Source organism: Bufo gargarizans, chromosome 3 (assembly GCF_014858855.1).
Source record: "Bufo gargarizans isolate SCDJY-AF-19 chromosome 3, ASM1485885v1, whole genome shotgun sequence".
Classification (NCBI taxonomy): Eukaryota; Metazoa; Chordata; class Amphibia; order Anura; family Bufonidae; genus Bufo; species Bufo gargarizans.
In genome coordinates, this window is record NC_058082.1 from 419,008,504 (window position 1) to 419,026,055 (window position 17,552).

At 44.9% G+C, this 17,552-nt stretch overlaps 1 protein-coding gene across 2 annotated transcripts in view; it reads left to right on the top strand.

Moving 5' to 3' along the window:
- Positions 1-1,088: 1,088 nt before the first annotated feature.
- Positions 1,089-17,552, top strand: part of IRF6 (interferon regulatory factor 6) — a 29,498-nt gene continuing 13,034 nt past the window's right edge. Inside the window, exons 1-3 of one of the 2 annotated variants that reach the window (XM_044286205.1) lie at positions 1,089-1,213; positions 9,340-9,516; positions 16,191-16,395. In XM_044286205.1, coding sequence (XP_044142140.1) covers positions 9,343-9,516; positions 16,191-16,395 — 379 coding nt within the window. In that variant the 5' untranslated portion in view covers positions 1,089-1,213; positions 9,340-9,342. Of the gene's footprint in view, positions 1,219-9,339; positions 9,517-16,190; positions 16,396-17,552 lie in introns of both variants that reach the window. The other variant, XM_044286206.1, reaches the window with a different exon arrangement.

Consider the following 17,552-nt stretch of genomic DNA (forward strand, 5'->3'; position numbering starts at 1 on the left):
AGCCATGGTAAAGTGTAGCGGGGAGCGGGGGAGCGGCATACTTACCGTCCGTGCGGCTCCCGGGGCGCTCCAGAGTGACGTCAGGGCGCCCCACGCGCATGTATGACGTGATCGCATGGCACGTCATCCATGCGCATGGGGCACTCTGACGTCACTCTGGAGCGCCCCGGGAGCCGCACGGACTGTAAGTATGCCGCTCCCCCGCTCCCCACTACTACTATGGCAACCAGGACTTTAATAGCGTCCTGGCTGCCATAGTAACACTGAACGCATTTTGAAGACGGATCCGTCTTCAAATGCTTTCAGTTCACTTGCGTTTTTCCGGATCCGGCGTGTAATTCCGGCAAATGGAGTACACACCGGATCCGGACAACGCAAGTTTTAAAGAGCCCTAAGTCATGTGAGGGGGCAGGTTCTTACGGACGCGGCGATACCTAATATGTTTACTTTTTTATTTATTTATTTCACTTTAGCACAATAATAGCAGTTTTGAAGCAAAAAAAAATCATATTTTAGTGATAGCTTTTATTTATTTTTTTACCAATTGTCTTAGGTAGGGTCTCATTTTTTGCGGGATGAGATGGCGATTTGGTACTATTTTGGGGGTCATACGCCTTTTTGATCGCTTGGTATGACACTTTTTGTGATGTAAGGTGACAAAAAATGTTTTTTGCACCGCTTTTATTTAATTCTTTTACGGTGTTCACTTTTACGGTCATGTGGTATTTTTATTGAGCGTGATCTCGCACTCGCCCGGCCATCCATATAATGAGGAGGGGGCACATTGAGGGCTGCAGAGGGAGGGGGAGGATATTCTATATACATTTTTGAAGGTTCTGATTCCAGCAGATCAGAACCTGTCAGACTAGCCAATCAGAGCGATCGTTGGCCCGGGCCAGCCCTCATGGGTCCCGGGCCGGTTAGCTGAGATCCCTGGCTGTGTCAGCGCAGACATGGGAATTGCCCCCTGTAGCGACGCCTCTGCCCAAGCCCATAGTGCCCTGACTCATGCTGGCAGCGCAGGCCTCCACGCTCGCTAGGTGTGTCCTGTAGCCCTGAGCCATGTGACGTCACCCATACCTGAGCCAGGCAGGAAGAGCAGCGCAGTCATTAGCACAGGAACCTCAGGAGGAGGGTCGGAGGCATAAGGGGTCAGATCCGGGGGCTCTCCGCTCGTTTCCCCATTGTCATCCATTCAGTGTGCTGGAGCCAGGTGAGGTGAGACGCGGCTGCATTTCCCGGTTTGCTGGGAGCGCTCCCGGGTTCCTGATCGGCTGCCCTATTGCAGTTTCGGGGCAACCATCCTGGGGGTTATTGAGTCTGTACATATAGATCGGGTCACGTGATGGCTGTTATGTTTTTTCACATTTAACTTTCATTATGTCCATGCACTTTTTTTGTATTGTGTATTATAATATGTAGTGTTTTGATGCTGAGGTTACTTTTCAATTTTATTTTCATTTTAGTTTTTTGTTCATAGAGCCCTGTGATTATCAAGTTTAGTATATTGAGTTGTGCTCACCTCACACCCTTGTGTTTTCACTGGCTAGTCATACGCTTTGCTTTTCACTTTGGCCATGGTTGTTTGGGTGGAAATACTTCCTAAGATAACTTTTTTTTGTTGGGTTGAAATATATGCATTTGGCACCATGCCGCTGTTGAATCTTGTGGCATTTACTGGTGCCCATAAGCCACGGCTTTCTGAAGGTTCAAAGTTTGAGGAGCCCTGTTTCAGAGCTGCTGAGCCTCTCCTCCTGTAAGCTTTTTGGGGTTGTGAACTCTGAACCTTTGTACTGAATATTGTGTTGGCATTGTGGGCATTAGTTGATACACACAAGTTGGTTGGTTGAACAAACATCTAGTGAACGGTCGTTTCACAGACATGGTCACAAACATCTGAAGACATGGCCACTAGTGTTGAGCGAACTTGTGTTTTTAAGTTTGTCGTGCAAGGTTCTGGTTATCTAAGAATTCCGTTATGGATTCTGCAACCACGGACCATAACTTATGGTTCGTGGTAGTGGAATCCATAATGGAATTCTTAGATAACCTGAACCTTGTATGCCGAACTTGAAACACAAGTTCCCTCATCCCTAACGCTGGGTTCACACCTGAGCGTTTTACAGCGCGTTCCTACGCGCTGTAAAACGCACAACAGGCAAGAACCAATGATTCCCTATGGGAATGGTTCTCACCTGGGCGTTTTACAGCGCGTACGATCGCGCTGTAAAACGCCCGACGCTCAAACAAGTGCTTGAGCTTTTTTTTGGGCGTTTGTCGCGCGTTCCCGCACATAGAAATTCGGGAACGCGCGACAATGTGTGAACGCCAGTCTCTGTATGCGCAATTGTAAACGCCCGTACAATCGCGCATACAGAGCGCTCGTTTCAGAACGCTCAGGTCTGAACCCAGCGTAATGGCCACAAATATCTGGTAAGCGTTCGGTTTACATCCATATTGACTGATACAGTTGTTTAAACTGCCCATACACGTTCAATGAAATTAGGCGATGGAAGAAAGAAAGTTTCTGAATGGAAGATCTTTCTGGAAACAATCTTTGTTTGAACGAAAGATCTTTCGTCCAACCATCGGGTGAGAATATTAAACCTGGCCAACTTCTTTTCAAAAGATAATGGTCTGTCATATGTTGTCAAACGGTTGTTCATTGTTAAATTTCAAAAGACGAACACTCATTTTGGTTTTGGTCCATTTTGATCAACTTTAGACTAATTTGTAGGCCACTTTAAGACTAGGTCTACACGACGACATTTGTCGTGCACTAATGTCGCGCGACAATTTTTAGAATGGCAGTCTATGGTGTCGCACTGCGACATGCTGCAACTGCGACGCGACAGTCGCAGAAAATCCATTTGAAATTTATTTTTCTGCGACAGTCGCAGCATGTCACATGTTGCAGTGCGACATCATAGACTGCCATTCTAAAAATTGTCGCGCGACATTAGTGCAACCAAATGTTGCGCCCTATTTGTCGCGCAACAAATGTCGTCGTGTAGACCTAGCCTAAGACTATGGCTGGATTGGATCCATGCATAGGTCAGCTACATAGGCGTTTATAGGCCTTATAAGAATTTGATTACTAAACCCCTGTGATATTTTGAGTCTATGAGCAATTTGAACATGTTCTTCTGGGATTCTCATTGTTATCTATTTAGACGTCTGGGCAGATGTGCATTTGCCCCTTAGAGATGCTTCAGTCAAATCATTAAATTACAAGATGATTTCTGTTACAAACAATTTCTTGTGTGCTGTATGGTACCAACATTTTCATAGTATAGGTATGATGACCTTTGCTTGTATGGTATGGGGGTGGATAAAAAATTGGATGTTACTTTAACTTGATGATGTGTGATATAAAAAAAACACATCATATAGTAGAACCTTAATTGATTTGAAGATTTTCTGATTTACATATGTAAACAATGGGGGACCATAAAGATTAGCCATGGGTGATCCAGGGGGTGAAGTGCTGATCAATCAAAGGGAACCATAAATGATGATGCTGAAGAGAAATCCCATTGACTGGATATACTTGATATTTTGGATGTTTTCTTTATTTTCCTATTCACTAAAATATCAGTGGATATCTTGAAAGCTTACATTTCTGAACAGACATGAAGCGTGACGCTTTAGTAGAGTTGACATCACGTTAGTCACAAGTACATTTGGAAATCTCTTTAAAACTAGTTATGATCATTAGTCCCCTATCATTGCTCAGTGTGTTGTCCAACTATGGCATGTACTGTGGAAATGTTTAGTTAAAGGGGTTCTGCACTTTCATTTAACTGATGATCTATCCTCTGGATAGATCATCAGCTTCTAATCGGCCGGGGTCCGACACCCGGGACCCCCGCCGATCAGCTGTTTGAGAAGGCAGCGGCACTCCAGCGGCGCACGGCCTTCTCACTGTTTACCGCCGGGCCGCCCGCCCACTGACGTCACGATTTGTATCAACTAGAGTGGGCGCGGCTAAGCTCTGTTCACTTGAATTGACATGCGGTCCGCAAAAAGTGGTTCCATTGTTCCGTGATTTGTTTCCGTGTGTCTTCCTTTATTTTTGGAGGATTACCAGACATGAAGGAAAGTAAAAAAAAATCGGTCAAGTTTGCCATGCAAATGATAGGAAAAAAACGCGGATGACAATCTTGTGTGCCTCCGTGTTTTTTCACGGACTCCTTGACTTGAACGGGTCCGCGAACCGTTGTCCGTGAAAAAAAATAGGACAGGTTATATTTTTTTCACGGACTGGAAACACTGATCTCGGACGCGGATGACAAATGGTGCATTAGCCGAGTTTTCCACGGACCCATTGAAAGTCAATGGGTCAGCAGAAAATCACGGAACAACGGACACGGGACACAACAACGGCCGTGTGCATGAGGCCTAAGTGGGATTTAAAGTAAGTCGGGGACACTGGGGGTCTGGAGGATGCTCTTTATTTATAACGAGGAATAGGCCTCATCATAAATTAGACACGTCCTCTAGCAGCCCATGCGCCTAGATTGAAATCTACTCCAGACCCTAGCGGAGTAGATTTCAATTGTCATTTACACCAGGAGACTATTAGTAAAATTCCTGGGGAAGATGGTACTGCCTCTGCCACTCCGCAGTGGAGAAGGAGGGGTAAAAATCGCGTGGGCACCTAAAGTTAGGCACACGTGTTCAAAAAGTCACAACATGGGGCTGTGTGACTTTTTCATGCCAGTTTCTGGCATGTATGTGTGGGTCATAAATGACCCTTTAAGCGTCTTTTTACACAGCAGACTTTTATTGCTGACACAAGCGATTATTGATGATTTACCATATTCGTCAATCTGTTACAATCATTGGCACTATATGTACCTATTGGCACATACATTTTCATTATTTTCAGCAGCACAGCGATCAGCGGCATGTTAATACGGGACAATGATCAGGCAAATGAACATTGTGGCTGGGCAATGTTGGCTACGAGGGGGAGTAGGGGAAGTGATGGCAAATGACACTGGGGGCAGCTTGTGTCATTGGGGGAGGAGCTGATGGCACTGGGAGGGGAAGCAACTGATGACATGGGGAAGCTGGTGGCATTGGAGGGGAAATGATGGCACTGCTGGAGGAACTAATTGCATTGGAGGGGGAACTGATGGCAGGGGAGCTGATGAGTTTTTATAGAAAACATTCCTTTACTTAGCTGCTGCTTACAGTACTTGATTAATCTGTAGAATACTTGATCACTGAAATAATCGATAGCTGCAGCCCTATAGGTAGCCATTATGACTATGGGCGCTGTGGTGGATAAATCGCAGGCTAACCAGTTTTTATTGGGAATAGTGTAAAAAATTAAGTTGGAGATGCCACGTGATGCCACAAATCATCTTATGTGGCGTTACTTTTCCCACCGTAGAAACACATGGAAACTTCCACTGACTTCTGCGCAGTCCAGCTGTTGGGATATCAAGGAGGGCGCCAATTTAAAGGGATTTTCCGGGTTTACAGTATTTTTTTACATTTTCTTTTAGCATTGCGTTAATCCCCTGCCGTGTTCCTGTGCAGACCTGACATTTGTACACATTTTTAAAAGAGCAGGAATGGGGCATATTGAAAAGTGACATCATTTTAATAAATCTGCAGATTTTAAATAAAATATAATTGTGGTAGAAAAAAAAAGTCCTGAAAATGCAAGCTACTGCCACGTAGGATTGTCTAGCAGAGGTTGCTGCCCGCCTTTTAGCCTTAGGGTGTGACTACAGAATGGGGAGCCGGCAGTGACCTGATGAGACGCTTGAGGCTGAAAGGTCGGATCTTGCTCCCTTAGGCCCAAGAATAAATCTGCATTTGTATTGTCAGGTTTTCCAGAGACCAGCCCTGTTTGTTAATGGATAAGTCTGTTCTGTGTTGTAAAGTATATTCGTGCTATAAAAATTCCACCCTCATGTCCACATAATGTGCTTTGTACCGTGGTTAAAATACCACAGTTATGGACATGTTACATTTTGGTGGAAATGGCATAAAAAAAACATAGCCTTGAAGTTTGGCGAAGACTATGATGTCTTTTTCACAACACATTGCTACCCTGGTTATACAAATTGCCTGTATTTTCACTGACCAAATGCACAAAAGATCATATCCTGAACAGAAAAGGCATTTCGTATTTGAAGCATATGTGGAATAGCGGCATAGTCCTACTTCTCCATTCAGGCTTGGGCTACTTTCACACTGGCGTTTTGGCTTATCGTTTGTGAGATCTGTTCAGGGATCTCACAAGCGGTCCAAAACGGATCAGTTTTGCCCTAATGCATTCTGAATGGAAAAGGATCTGCTCAAAATGCATCAGTTTGCCTCAGTTTCGCCTCCATTCCGCTTTGGAATAGAGCGTTTCGATGTCCATCTGACGAAACAGTCAAACACAATGTAAGTCAATGGGCACGGATCCGTTTTTCCTGACAATCTGGTACAATAGAACACGGATCTGTCCTCCATTGACTTTCAATAGTGTTCAAGACGGATCCGTCTTGGCAATGTTAGGCTACTTTCACACCTGTGTTTAGATGCGGATCCGTCTGGTATCTGCACAGACGGATTCACACCTATAATCCAAACATTTGTATTCTGTCAAAAAAAAAAAAAAAAGTCTTAAGTCAAAACGGATCCGTCCTGACTTACATTGAAAGTCAATGGGGGACGGATCAGTTTTCAATTGCACCATATTGTGTCAGTGAAAACGGATCCGTCCGCATTCACTTACATTGTAAGTCAGGACGGATCCGTTTGGCTCTGCATCACCAGGCGACACCAAAACGCTGCAAGCAGCGTTTTAGTGTCCGCCTCAAAAGTGCAACGGAGACCAAACGCAGCTAAATTAATGCATTCTGAATGGATCCTTGTCCATTCAGAATGTATTGGGGCTGAACTGATCCGTTTTGAACAGTTTGCGAGATCCCTCAAACGGAATGCAAAACGCCAGTGTGAAAGTAGCCTTACAGATAATACAAATGGATCCGCACAAAACGCCAGTGTGAAAGTAGCCTTAAAGAGGACCTTTCACTACAATAAAACATCTAAACTAACTATACAGACATGGAGAGCGGCACCCAGGGATCTCCCTGCCCTTACTATTATCCCTGGGCGGCGCTCCGTTCTCCCGGTATAGGCTTCGGTTTTTTCAAATTTTCGGCTCAACTGGGAGGAGCCTGCCGGCGTCTCCTTCTCCCAGGCTGTAGCGCTGGCCAATCGCAGCGCTCAGCTCATAGGCTGAGAGTTTAATTTTTTTTTCCTCTCAGGCTATGAGCTGAGCGATGCGATTGGCCAGCGCTACAGCCTGGGAGAAGGAGACGCCGGCAGGTTCCCCTGGGTGGAGCCTAACTATGAAGATACCGGAGCCTATATCGGGAGAACGGAGCGGCGCCCAGGCATAATAGTAAGTGCAGGGAGATCCCTGGGCGCCGCTCTACACGTCTGTATAGTTAGTTTAGATGTTTTATTCTGGTGAAAGGTCCTCTTTAAGTAAGGAGCTTCCTAACCTCTGTTCCCTGCGTCAGAACACCACATACCATTGGCCTTTAAGGCTTCATTTACACAACAGTGAAAAAACTCCCTTAAACACAGCAAAACTGACACCTTTCTGAGAAAAGGACTTTAAAAACGGTTCCCTTCAATTGTATGGGGGCTGTCAGTCGGTGATAACGGACAAAATAGGACATGTCCTATTTTTGATGTTTGTTCTCAACAGGCCTTCAAAAAAATGGCCGTGTCAATAACCCATAGACTACCATTGTTCTAAAAACTAACGTGTGTAACCTACGTTTTTTTGGTTACGATATATACATTTTTTCCTGTTATTTGTTGGAGGTTTAGTACTACTGAAGTGCTGTAAATCCAGTTAATTGCTGCTTGCCTTCCATCCACTAGCTGAGAACATCAAAGGACATTGGGAATGTACTTCTCAACCTTTCATCTGTTTTCTACAGAACTTTGCATTCAGAAACCTGCACTTTATACCTCTATTCATGAGTCGCATGCTTCTGTTAATAGTTACTGTGCTGCTGCTATTGGGCTACCTATTTGTTATGAACCCAGACATATCCCCATTTTCATCCAGGCAGCCCCTCTGAGGTGAGCATCGGAGCATATAATTCTCTCCCTTGCCCTACTCTGGATTGCGCAGGGCAAGGGGCTTTTTTTGTTTTACACTGCTAGACGGAGGCAGCGCTAAAACCTGCCCATTAGTGCCATTTAAAGGGAACCCCTTTAAAGGGAATTTGTCACAAGCAACCTCACTAGCCATCTGTTTCCATAGACACATAGCTGTGGTTCACCTAATTTTGTTGATCTGAGGCTCTGTTCCTGAGTTATACTTTTTCTTAATATGCAAATTAGGCCTTTGGTGCAATGAGGGTGTCACTATTGCTCTTATTGCACCTAAGCTCCACACCTTTTTGTGGCCAGACCCTCCCTAACTGCTTTGCCACTGTATAGCAGCTAGGGAGGGGCTAGCCGCCGAAGTGAGTGACGCTTGTGTGAACCAAGAGCAACAGTGGCGCCCTCCTTGCACCAGCGGACTAATTTGCATATTAGGAAAGTGTCATAACTTGGGAATGGAGTCTCAGATCAACAAAATTAAAAAGTGTTAATCGAGTGAACCGGAGCCATGGGTCTATGCAACCAGTTTGATAGGGAGGGCGCTGGTGACTGGCTTATTTTGTGTATTGGTGGTTCACACTCAATATGGCTTTGCTTCAAAATGGATACTTACGCATACATGTCTTTTTCTACTATTTTGCACATTTAAAAAAAAAAAAGATGCAGTACCACCCCTGAGAACATTGGGCATGTTGAATTCCAGTAACCTTAGATTTCTTTCCCCTGGTGGTGGAGAAAGTCAGGACACTGCCATGAATATTATATGGTTGGCCAGGTCTACTGAAATTGTCAGGTTTGGTCAACGCTGATCTAATGTGTGTAGCCGACTTTACAGTCTATGATGGTGACCAGTTTGTGACTCCCTGAGGTGACACAGATAAATGTGTGTCTGGTATTCGATAGCTTGGTGTTTAGACCTGTTGGATGGGTGAGAGGGCAAAGTCATCTAATGGATGTTCTGGAATTCATGACCCAGCTAAATATTTGTTCAGTGACAGAGATGAAAGGCAGCAGTAAGTTATGGAGCCACATTAGCTAAAGCAGACTTAATCATGAAGGAGACATGTGCATTATCTCCTAATAATCTATTCTTAGTTGACCTTGATTTGTTCCTGTGTGTTCAGGAGGAATTCTGACTCCGCAGATGGTAAACAAAAGGCTTTCTGAACACCAAACGTCTTATTATCACTTTCTTTATTACAGAAAATGGCCATGCACCCTCGTCGAGTTCGTTTAAAACCATGGCTGGTGGCCCAGGTGGACAGCGGAATGTATCCTGGTCTTACGTGGTTAGACAGAGAGGCCAAGAGGTTTCAAATCCCATGGAAGCATGCAACACGTCACAGTCCTCAACATGAAGAGGAGAACACAATCTTCAAGGTGAATAATAACATTCCTAATAGAAATGCTGGTTAATTTATCTAATAAAAATGGCTGAAACTGATATGATCTTAAGTTAGCACCTAGAAGAACATTTAGGTTAATCATGAACATTTCCATTACAACCACTATAACCACTATTCTGCTTGCACTTCAGATTCTATGTAAACACTCCTGAATTGATGAACAGGGTAATGAATTGCAGTTTGCCTTTTACAGCATCACAAGTCACATGCAGTGATTGTTTAGGCTCTATTTCTGTCATGTATGGAGTCTGTCGCAGATATAGGTTGGCCAAACCGAGCGTGTGTGTATTAGCGAGTCAGAAGAGACAGCTGTTGGCAGAACGAGTTATGAGTCACCAGCTATTAAGTTGTAGGGGTGTCCCACCACTCGGACCCCCACCTATCTCTAGAACGGGGCCCCCCAAAGTGAACAAGGGAGCACAGCACAAGTGCAGGCACCCTCCCTTTACGGAAGCTCTGGAAATGGCGGAGCGTGAGCTTGGCTATGTCCGAGACTCCCATAGAGATTAAAGGAGAGGGTCCATGTGTGCGTGGTGCGCTCTTCGTTCATTTCTATGGGAGTACCCGAAATATCAGTCTGCCCACTTCAGCTATTTAAATGAGTGAATGGAGAAAACATACTCATGCACGGTGTGCTCTCTTTCGCTTTGGGGGCTCCATTCTAGAAAAAGGTGTGCACCTATCTGACATCGTTGGCATAAGCTAGCGATATGCCACCAATGTCTCAGATGAGACAACCCTTTAAGAATATTGTTCTATCAGCCATCATCATGTTACTATTCATGTTTAGATGGTTGATGGGTGGATGGGATGGAGTGGTCTGAACCCACTGATTTACCATTGAGATTGCTTTAAATGGTAATGGGATTGTAATCAGACCTTTTACTTCCAGCATGTTTACATCGGATAAACCTAATTTAACATGAAGGGAGGAGATGTCCTGCTCCATCCTTCTGGACTGTTTACCCAGACACTATTCATCACTTGCTCTCTCAATCTTTGTAGACCCTTTAGAGGACATGGTGAGATAATGAAAGTGCTAGTCACACATATGTACACGTTTAATCTGTAATTTAGTAACAGAAAAAAAAAAAATCTAAGGGGTGAACAATTGTTTCAGTGGTGTACGGTGATGTTGATCAGTGGCATTATCAGTCGTAAAACAATGTAAACTGTCTTTATCTAAATAAAGTTAAGAATGTCTATTTGTTATCTTGTTTATGTGCAAGTTAAGCCCTCCAGACACATTAGATTACTGTCTAAGGCCTAGTTCACACATCATTGTTTGGGCAGTGATTATGAGGCCTAGTTCACACGAACGTATGGCTTTTATAGTATTTTGCAGTCCGTTTTTCATGGATCCGTTGTGTTTCTGTTCTGTTTTTCAGTAGAAAAAATTGGGCTGGACATAACCTTTTCAATAGATGGTTCCGCAAAAACGGAATGCATACGGATGCATTTCCGTATGTGTACAGGGTTTTTTTTTTTTTTTTTTTTTTGCGGACCCATTGACTTGAATGGAGCCACGGAACGTGATTTGCGGGCAATAATAGGACATGTTCTATCTTTCAATGGAACGGAAACGGAATTCTTACGGAACACATTCCGTTTTTAATGTGGAACCATTAAAATGAATGGTTCCGTATATGGAACACAAAAAAACGGCCCGTACACTCGCAAAACAAAACGATCGTGTGAACTAGGCCTGAGCCAAAACCAAGTTCAGGTCAAAAATACAATACTGGCTGTGTGAACAAGGCCTAATGGTGCATACACATAATGCCTCATGCACACGACCGTTGTGTGCATCCGTGGCCGTTGTGCCGTTTTCCGTTTTTTTTTGGCGGACCCATTGACTTTAAATGGGTCAGTGGAAAAATCTGAAAATGCACCGTTTTGCAGCCGAGGCCGTGATCCGTGTATCCTGTCCGTCAAAAAAATATGACCTGTCCTATTTTTTTGACGGACAACGGTTCACGGACCCATTCAACACGGATGCACACAAGATTGGCGTCCGTGATCCGTGGCCGTAGGTTGCTTTCATACAGACGGATCCGAAGATCCGTCTGCATAAAATCTTTTTCTGATCTAAGTTTTCACTTCGTGAAAACTCATTTCCGACAGTATATTCTAACACAGAAGCGTTCCCATGGTGATGGGGACGCTTCTAGTTAGAATACACTGCAAACTTTGTACAAGACTGCCCCCTGCTGCCTAGCACCACCCGATCTCTTACAGGGGGATATGATAGCACAATTAACCCCTTCAGGTGCGGCACCTAAAGGGGTTAATTGTACTATCATATTCCCCTGTAAGAGATCAGGGCTGCCAGGCAGCAGGGGGCATACCCTCCCCCCCCTCCCCAGTTTGAATATCGTTGGTGGCACAGTGTGCGCCCACCATCGCCCCCCCCCCCCCCTCCCTCCCTCTATTGTAATAAATCGTTGGTGGCGGCACAGTGTGCGCCCACCATCGCCCCCCCCTTCCTCCCTCTATAGTTAAAAATCGTTGGTGGCACAGTGTGCGCCCACCATCGGCCCCCCTGTCTCTATAGTAGTAACAACCATTGGTGGCAGTGTGCGGCCTCCCATCCCCCCCCCCCCCCATCATTGGTGGCAGCGGAGTTCCGATCGGAGTCCCAGTTTAATCGCTGGGGCTCCGATCGGTAACCATGGCAACCAGGAAGCTACTGCAGCCCTGGTTGCCATGGTTACTTAGCAATAGTACAACAGTAGAAGATTCATACTTACCTGCTTGCTGCTGCGATGTCTGTGACCGGCCGGGAGCTCCTCCTACTGGTAAGGGACAGTTCTTTAGCAATGCGCCGCACAGACCAGTAGGTGGAGCTCCCGGCCGGTCACAGACATCGCAGCAGCAAGCAGGCAAGTATGAATCTTCTACAATTATACTATTGCTAAGTAACCATGGCAACCAGGGATGCAGTAGCTTCCTGGTTGCCATGGTTACCGATCGGAGCCCCAGCAATTAAACTGGGACTCCGATCGGAACTCCGCTGCCACCAATGATGGGGCGGGGGGGGGGGGAATGGGAGGCCGCACACTGCCACCAATGTTACTGCTATAGAGGGGGGGGGGGGGGCGATGGTGGGCGCACACTGTGCCACCAACGATTTATTACAATAGAGGGAGGGAGGGGGGGGCGATGTGGGGCGCACACTGTGCCACCAACGATATTCAAACTGGGGAGGGGGGGGGGGGGGTTTGCCCCCTGCTGCCTGGCAGCCCTGATCTCTTACAGGGGGATATGATAGTACAATTAACCCCTTCAGGTGCGGCACCTGAGGAGTTAATTGTGCTGATCACGGCCCCCTGTAAGAGATCGGGTGTTGCCAGGCAGCAGGGGGCAGTCATGTACACAGTTTTTCAGTATATTCTAACCTGAAGCGTCCCCATCACCATGGGAACGCCTCTGTGTTAGAATATACTGTCGGAAATGAGTTTCACGATGTAGCTCATATCCGACAGTATATTCTAACGTAGAGGCGTTCCCATGGTGATGGGGACGCTTCAAGTTATGTTCGGGTGTCCGCCTGGCTGTGGGGAGGCAAGCGGATCCGTCCAGACTTATAATGTAAGTCAATGGGGACGGATCCGTTTGAAGATGACGCACTGTGGCTCAATTTTCAAACGGATCCGTCCCCCATTGACTTTCAATGTAAAGTCTGGACGGATCCGTCTGAGGCTATTTTCACACTTAGAAATGTTTTAACAATATAATGCAGACGGATCCGCTCTGAACGGAATATGAACACAAGTGTGAAAGTAAAGGGACTCCTGACTTTACATTGAAAGTCAATGGGGACGGATCCGTTTGCAATTGCACCATATTGTGTCAACGTCAAACGGATCCGTCCCCATTGACTTGCATTGTAATTCAGGACGGATCCGTTTGGCTCCGCACGGCCAGGCGGACGCCAAAACGACTTTTTTTTCATGTCCGTGGATCCTCCAAAAATCAAGGAAGACCCACGGACCCCGTTTTTGCGGACCGTGAAAAAAAAACTGTCGTGTGCGTGAGGCCTAAGAGTAAAGTTAGCCAACTGTGTATGGAGGTGTGCCATCTCTTACTCCATGTCACTGTCTATATTTAAAGAAAATCCTAAAATCCTGCAGTTTTTGCACTTGCCACTAAACCTAATAGGTGTCACATTCTGATATGTTCCAATCATTCTGCAGCATTCATCTTATTATCCTCACAAGCAGAATTACAATGACGGATATCGCATCTTTGTAAATAAGACAGGATCCACCCTTCACAATATGTGATTGTCAATACGTAGCTACTTCTTTCGTAAACAATGACCACAGGTCACAGAATGTGCCTAAAAAAACTCCCATGGAAGCAATGATTCCCCTCCAGTCTATTGTGCTTATAGCCCATTATGGCTACTGTAAAGCATACCTCTTAAAGAGGACCTCTCATTACAATAAAAAATCTAAACCAAGTATGCTGACATGGAGAGCGGCACCCAGGGATCTCCCTGCACTTACTGTTATACCTGGGCGCAGCTCCGTTCTCTTGGTATAAGCTCTGGTATCTTCAGATTTTTAGCTCAACTGGGAGGAGCCTTCTCTTGTTCTCCTGGGCGTCCCTTGGCCTTATCGAGAACACATGCACACTCGAACAAAGTGTCATGGGAGAGTCGGGAGAACTCCACCAACATCTGCAGAGAAGATACAGATTTGATTTTTAACTCTGTGGGGCAGATTTATCATAGCCGGGCTAAAACAACCAGGCGTGCTGGCAGATGCTGCATAGCATCTGGCAGTCTTTGCGCCTGAAATCTATGCCAGCCCACGCCCCGCTCTCGCCACACCCCCTGTTTGGGAAAATGGCAAGGCCAGTGAAGTAACGGCACTTGCGCAAATTTTTTTTCCCAAGTGCCGTTGAAAAAATCTCAAACGTGCGGTGTATTGTAATTATAAATTTTCCCGAATGAGCACTATGTTTAGAATAGAAGCGGCAACGCTGCCTCGCCATCTGTCTGAACCAGTGGTCACATGCGTGATCATGAGACCACGGTGGTGGCAGGAGGAGGCTGCGGGGTCTGAGTGGATCCAGCACTGCATTAACAATTGTTAGTATAGGGCTGATTTGCTTTGTAACTGATGTCTTCTACAGGAGCCTCACTAGAGGTGGCCATACACATTAGGAAGTTGGTTGATGGTTGGACAAACTAACATCTGATCTGATTGCAGACATTGTCATACAGTTTTTCAAACTACCCACACATGTTCCATGAAACTGGGCGATGGAAGATAGATCTTTCTGGGAACATTCTTTCAAAGAATGATCTTTCATTCACAAACTATCTTTCTTTGAACAAAATATCTTGCGTCGAACAAAACTATTTAACATGTCCAACTTCTTTTGAAATGATAATGCTTTTTGAATAGTCGGCTTAATTGATCATTTGTTGTTAAATTTCAACTGACGAATGTTCATTTTGGTTGAAATTGTCCATTTTGCTTAACTGTAGACTAATGTATATGGCCACTTTTAGGGTACAGCCACATTGGGCAGTTCCACTGCGGTTTTACCACAACTGAAAATCTGCAGCATGTCTACAGATTTTCCACACATGATTCACATAAAAATGGTATCAGAAAGGCCAACCCATTTGGAAACTTGTCAAGAGTACAATGGTGCATTAAAATTGAAAAATGTAATCCTGGTGAACAGTAAAAAATCAAAATTAAATTGATGCTTCATGTTTTAAGGATTAAGCTAACACTAGCGTTAAAATGATCCGGTAGAGGAACAGCCTACCGGAGTTTATCGGATCCGACATTTCCAGATACCACCTTTTCTCCTCTGGAGCCCATTGACTAGAATTGGACCGGGAACCGGCCTGTTTCCGGGATTCGGACAGACCAAAAATTGTATTTGTCCGACCTGATCTTGGCACTTATGCCCAGGCTGGATTATAGTCAGTGGGTCCTAGCGTTGCTCCGGGTATGCGATGAACTCCAGCAGGCCGTGCCTCCACTGGAACAGCCTGCTGGATCATTTTAGCTCTAGTGTGAAACCAGCCTTAGTAGAATGAGTATTTGTGGAAACAAAATTATTTTTGTGAGGGACAGTAAGGCTACTTTCACACTTGCGGGGTCTGGCAGGCTGTGTTGGCGGGGGAGCGCTAACCCACCACCAGAAGTCTGTTCCAACTTGATTAACTATAATGGGGGTGGGCCGGAGGTCTGGCCACAGCATGGCAAACATGCCGAGAGGCAGCAGGAAAAAAATACAGCATGCTGCGGTTTTTGTCTGGCCGCCTCTTGGCTTGTTTGCCGTGCTGCGTCCAGACTTCCGTCCCACCCCCAATTATAGTGAATGAGTTCGGAACGAACTTCCGGCGGCACGGTGGGCTAGTGTTAGCACGGATCCAGTAGGCTGTTCCCCCAACAGAACAGCCTGCCGGACCCTGCTAACGCTAATGTGAAAGTAACCCAAGGCAACATTTTCTTGTGTACTTTGTGACCATTTTGTCATACATATTGTCATATTACTCATTCATAGGGAATTGGAGCTCCGTTTTCCTTTTGAATGCAGGGCCTAACACTGTGTAATATAATGGATATAGCAGAAGAAATTATAGTCACACTTTCTTTCTTTTTTTTTTTTATACAGGCATGGGCTGTGGAGACCGGCAAATATCATGAAGGCGCAGATGATCCTGATCCAGCCAAGTGGAAGGCCCAGCTGCGCTGTGCACTCAACAAGAGTCGGGAGTTCAAACTCATGTATGATGGCACCAAAGAAGTTCCTATGAATCCAATAAAAATTTATGAGGTCTGTGATATACCTCAATCTCAAGGATCCATAATAAACCCAGGTAAGGGAATTTTATGTATTCTATGGTGTATATATAATTTTTTATTTCTTTGCTTGTGTAGAAAAGTGTGATATGGTACCAGATTTTCATGACAACGGAAAAGCTGGTGTATATACAATCTCCCTTTAGAAGATTGTAACAGAGCAAATTAACGTAGAGATGTTTTCTGTATGTAAGCGGTGCAGTTATACTAGGTCAGTAACTGCCTGGTGCTTTAAAAAGTAAATCAGCCCTCTTACTACATACAGACGTGGACAAAATTGTTGGTACCCTTTGGTCAATGAAAGAAAAAGTCACAATGGTCACAGAAATAACTTTAATCTGACAAAAGTAATAATAAATTAAAATTCTATAAATGTTAACCAATGAAAGTCAGACATTGTTTTTCAACCATGCTTCAACAGAATTATGTAAAAAAATAAACTCATGAAACAGGCATGGACAAAAATGATGGTACCCCTAGAAAACACAGAACATAATGTGACCAAAGGGACATGTTAATTCAAGGTGTGTCCACTAATTAGCATCACAGGTGTCTACAACCTTGTAATCAGCCATTGGGCCTATATATATGGCTCCAGGTAATCACTGTGTTGTTTGGTGATATGGTGTGTACCACACTCGACATGGACCAGAGGAAGCAAAGGAAAGAGCTGTCTCAAGAGATCAGAAAGAAAATTATAGACAAGCATGTTAAAGGTAAAGGCTATAAGACCATCTCCAAGCAACTAGATGTTCCTGTGAGTACAGTTGCACATATTATTCATAAGTTTAAGATCCATGGGACTGTAGCCAACCTCCCTGGACGTGGCCGCAGGAGGAAAATTGATGACAAATCTAAGAGACGGATAATCCGAATGGTAACAAAAGAGCCTAGAAAGACTTCTAAAGAGATTCAAGGTGAACTTCATGCTCAAGGAACATCAGTGTCAGATCGCACCATCCGTCGTTGTTTGAGCCAAAGTGGACTACATGGGAGACGACCAAGGAGGACACCATTGTTGAAAACGAATCATAAAAAAGCAAGACTGGAATATGCCAAACTACATGTTGACAAGCCACAAAGCTTCTGGGAGAATGTCCTGTGGACAGATGAGACAAAAATCGAAGTTTTTGCCAAGGCACATCAGCTGTATGTTCACAGACGAAAAAATGAA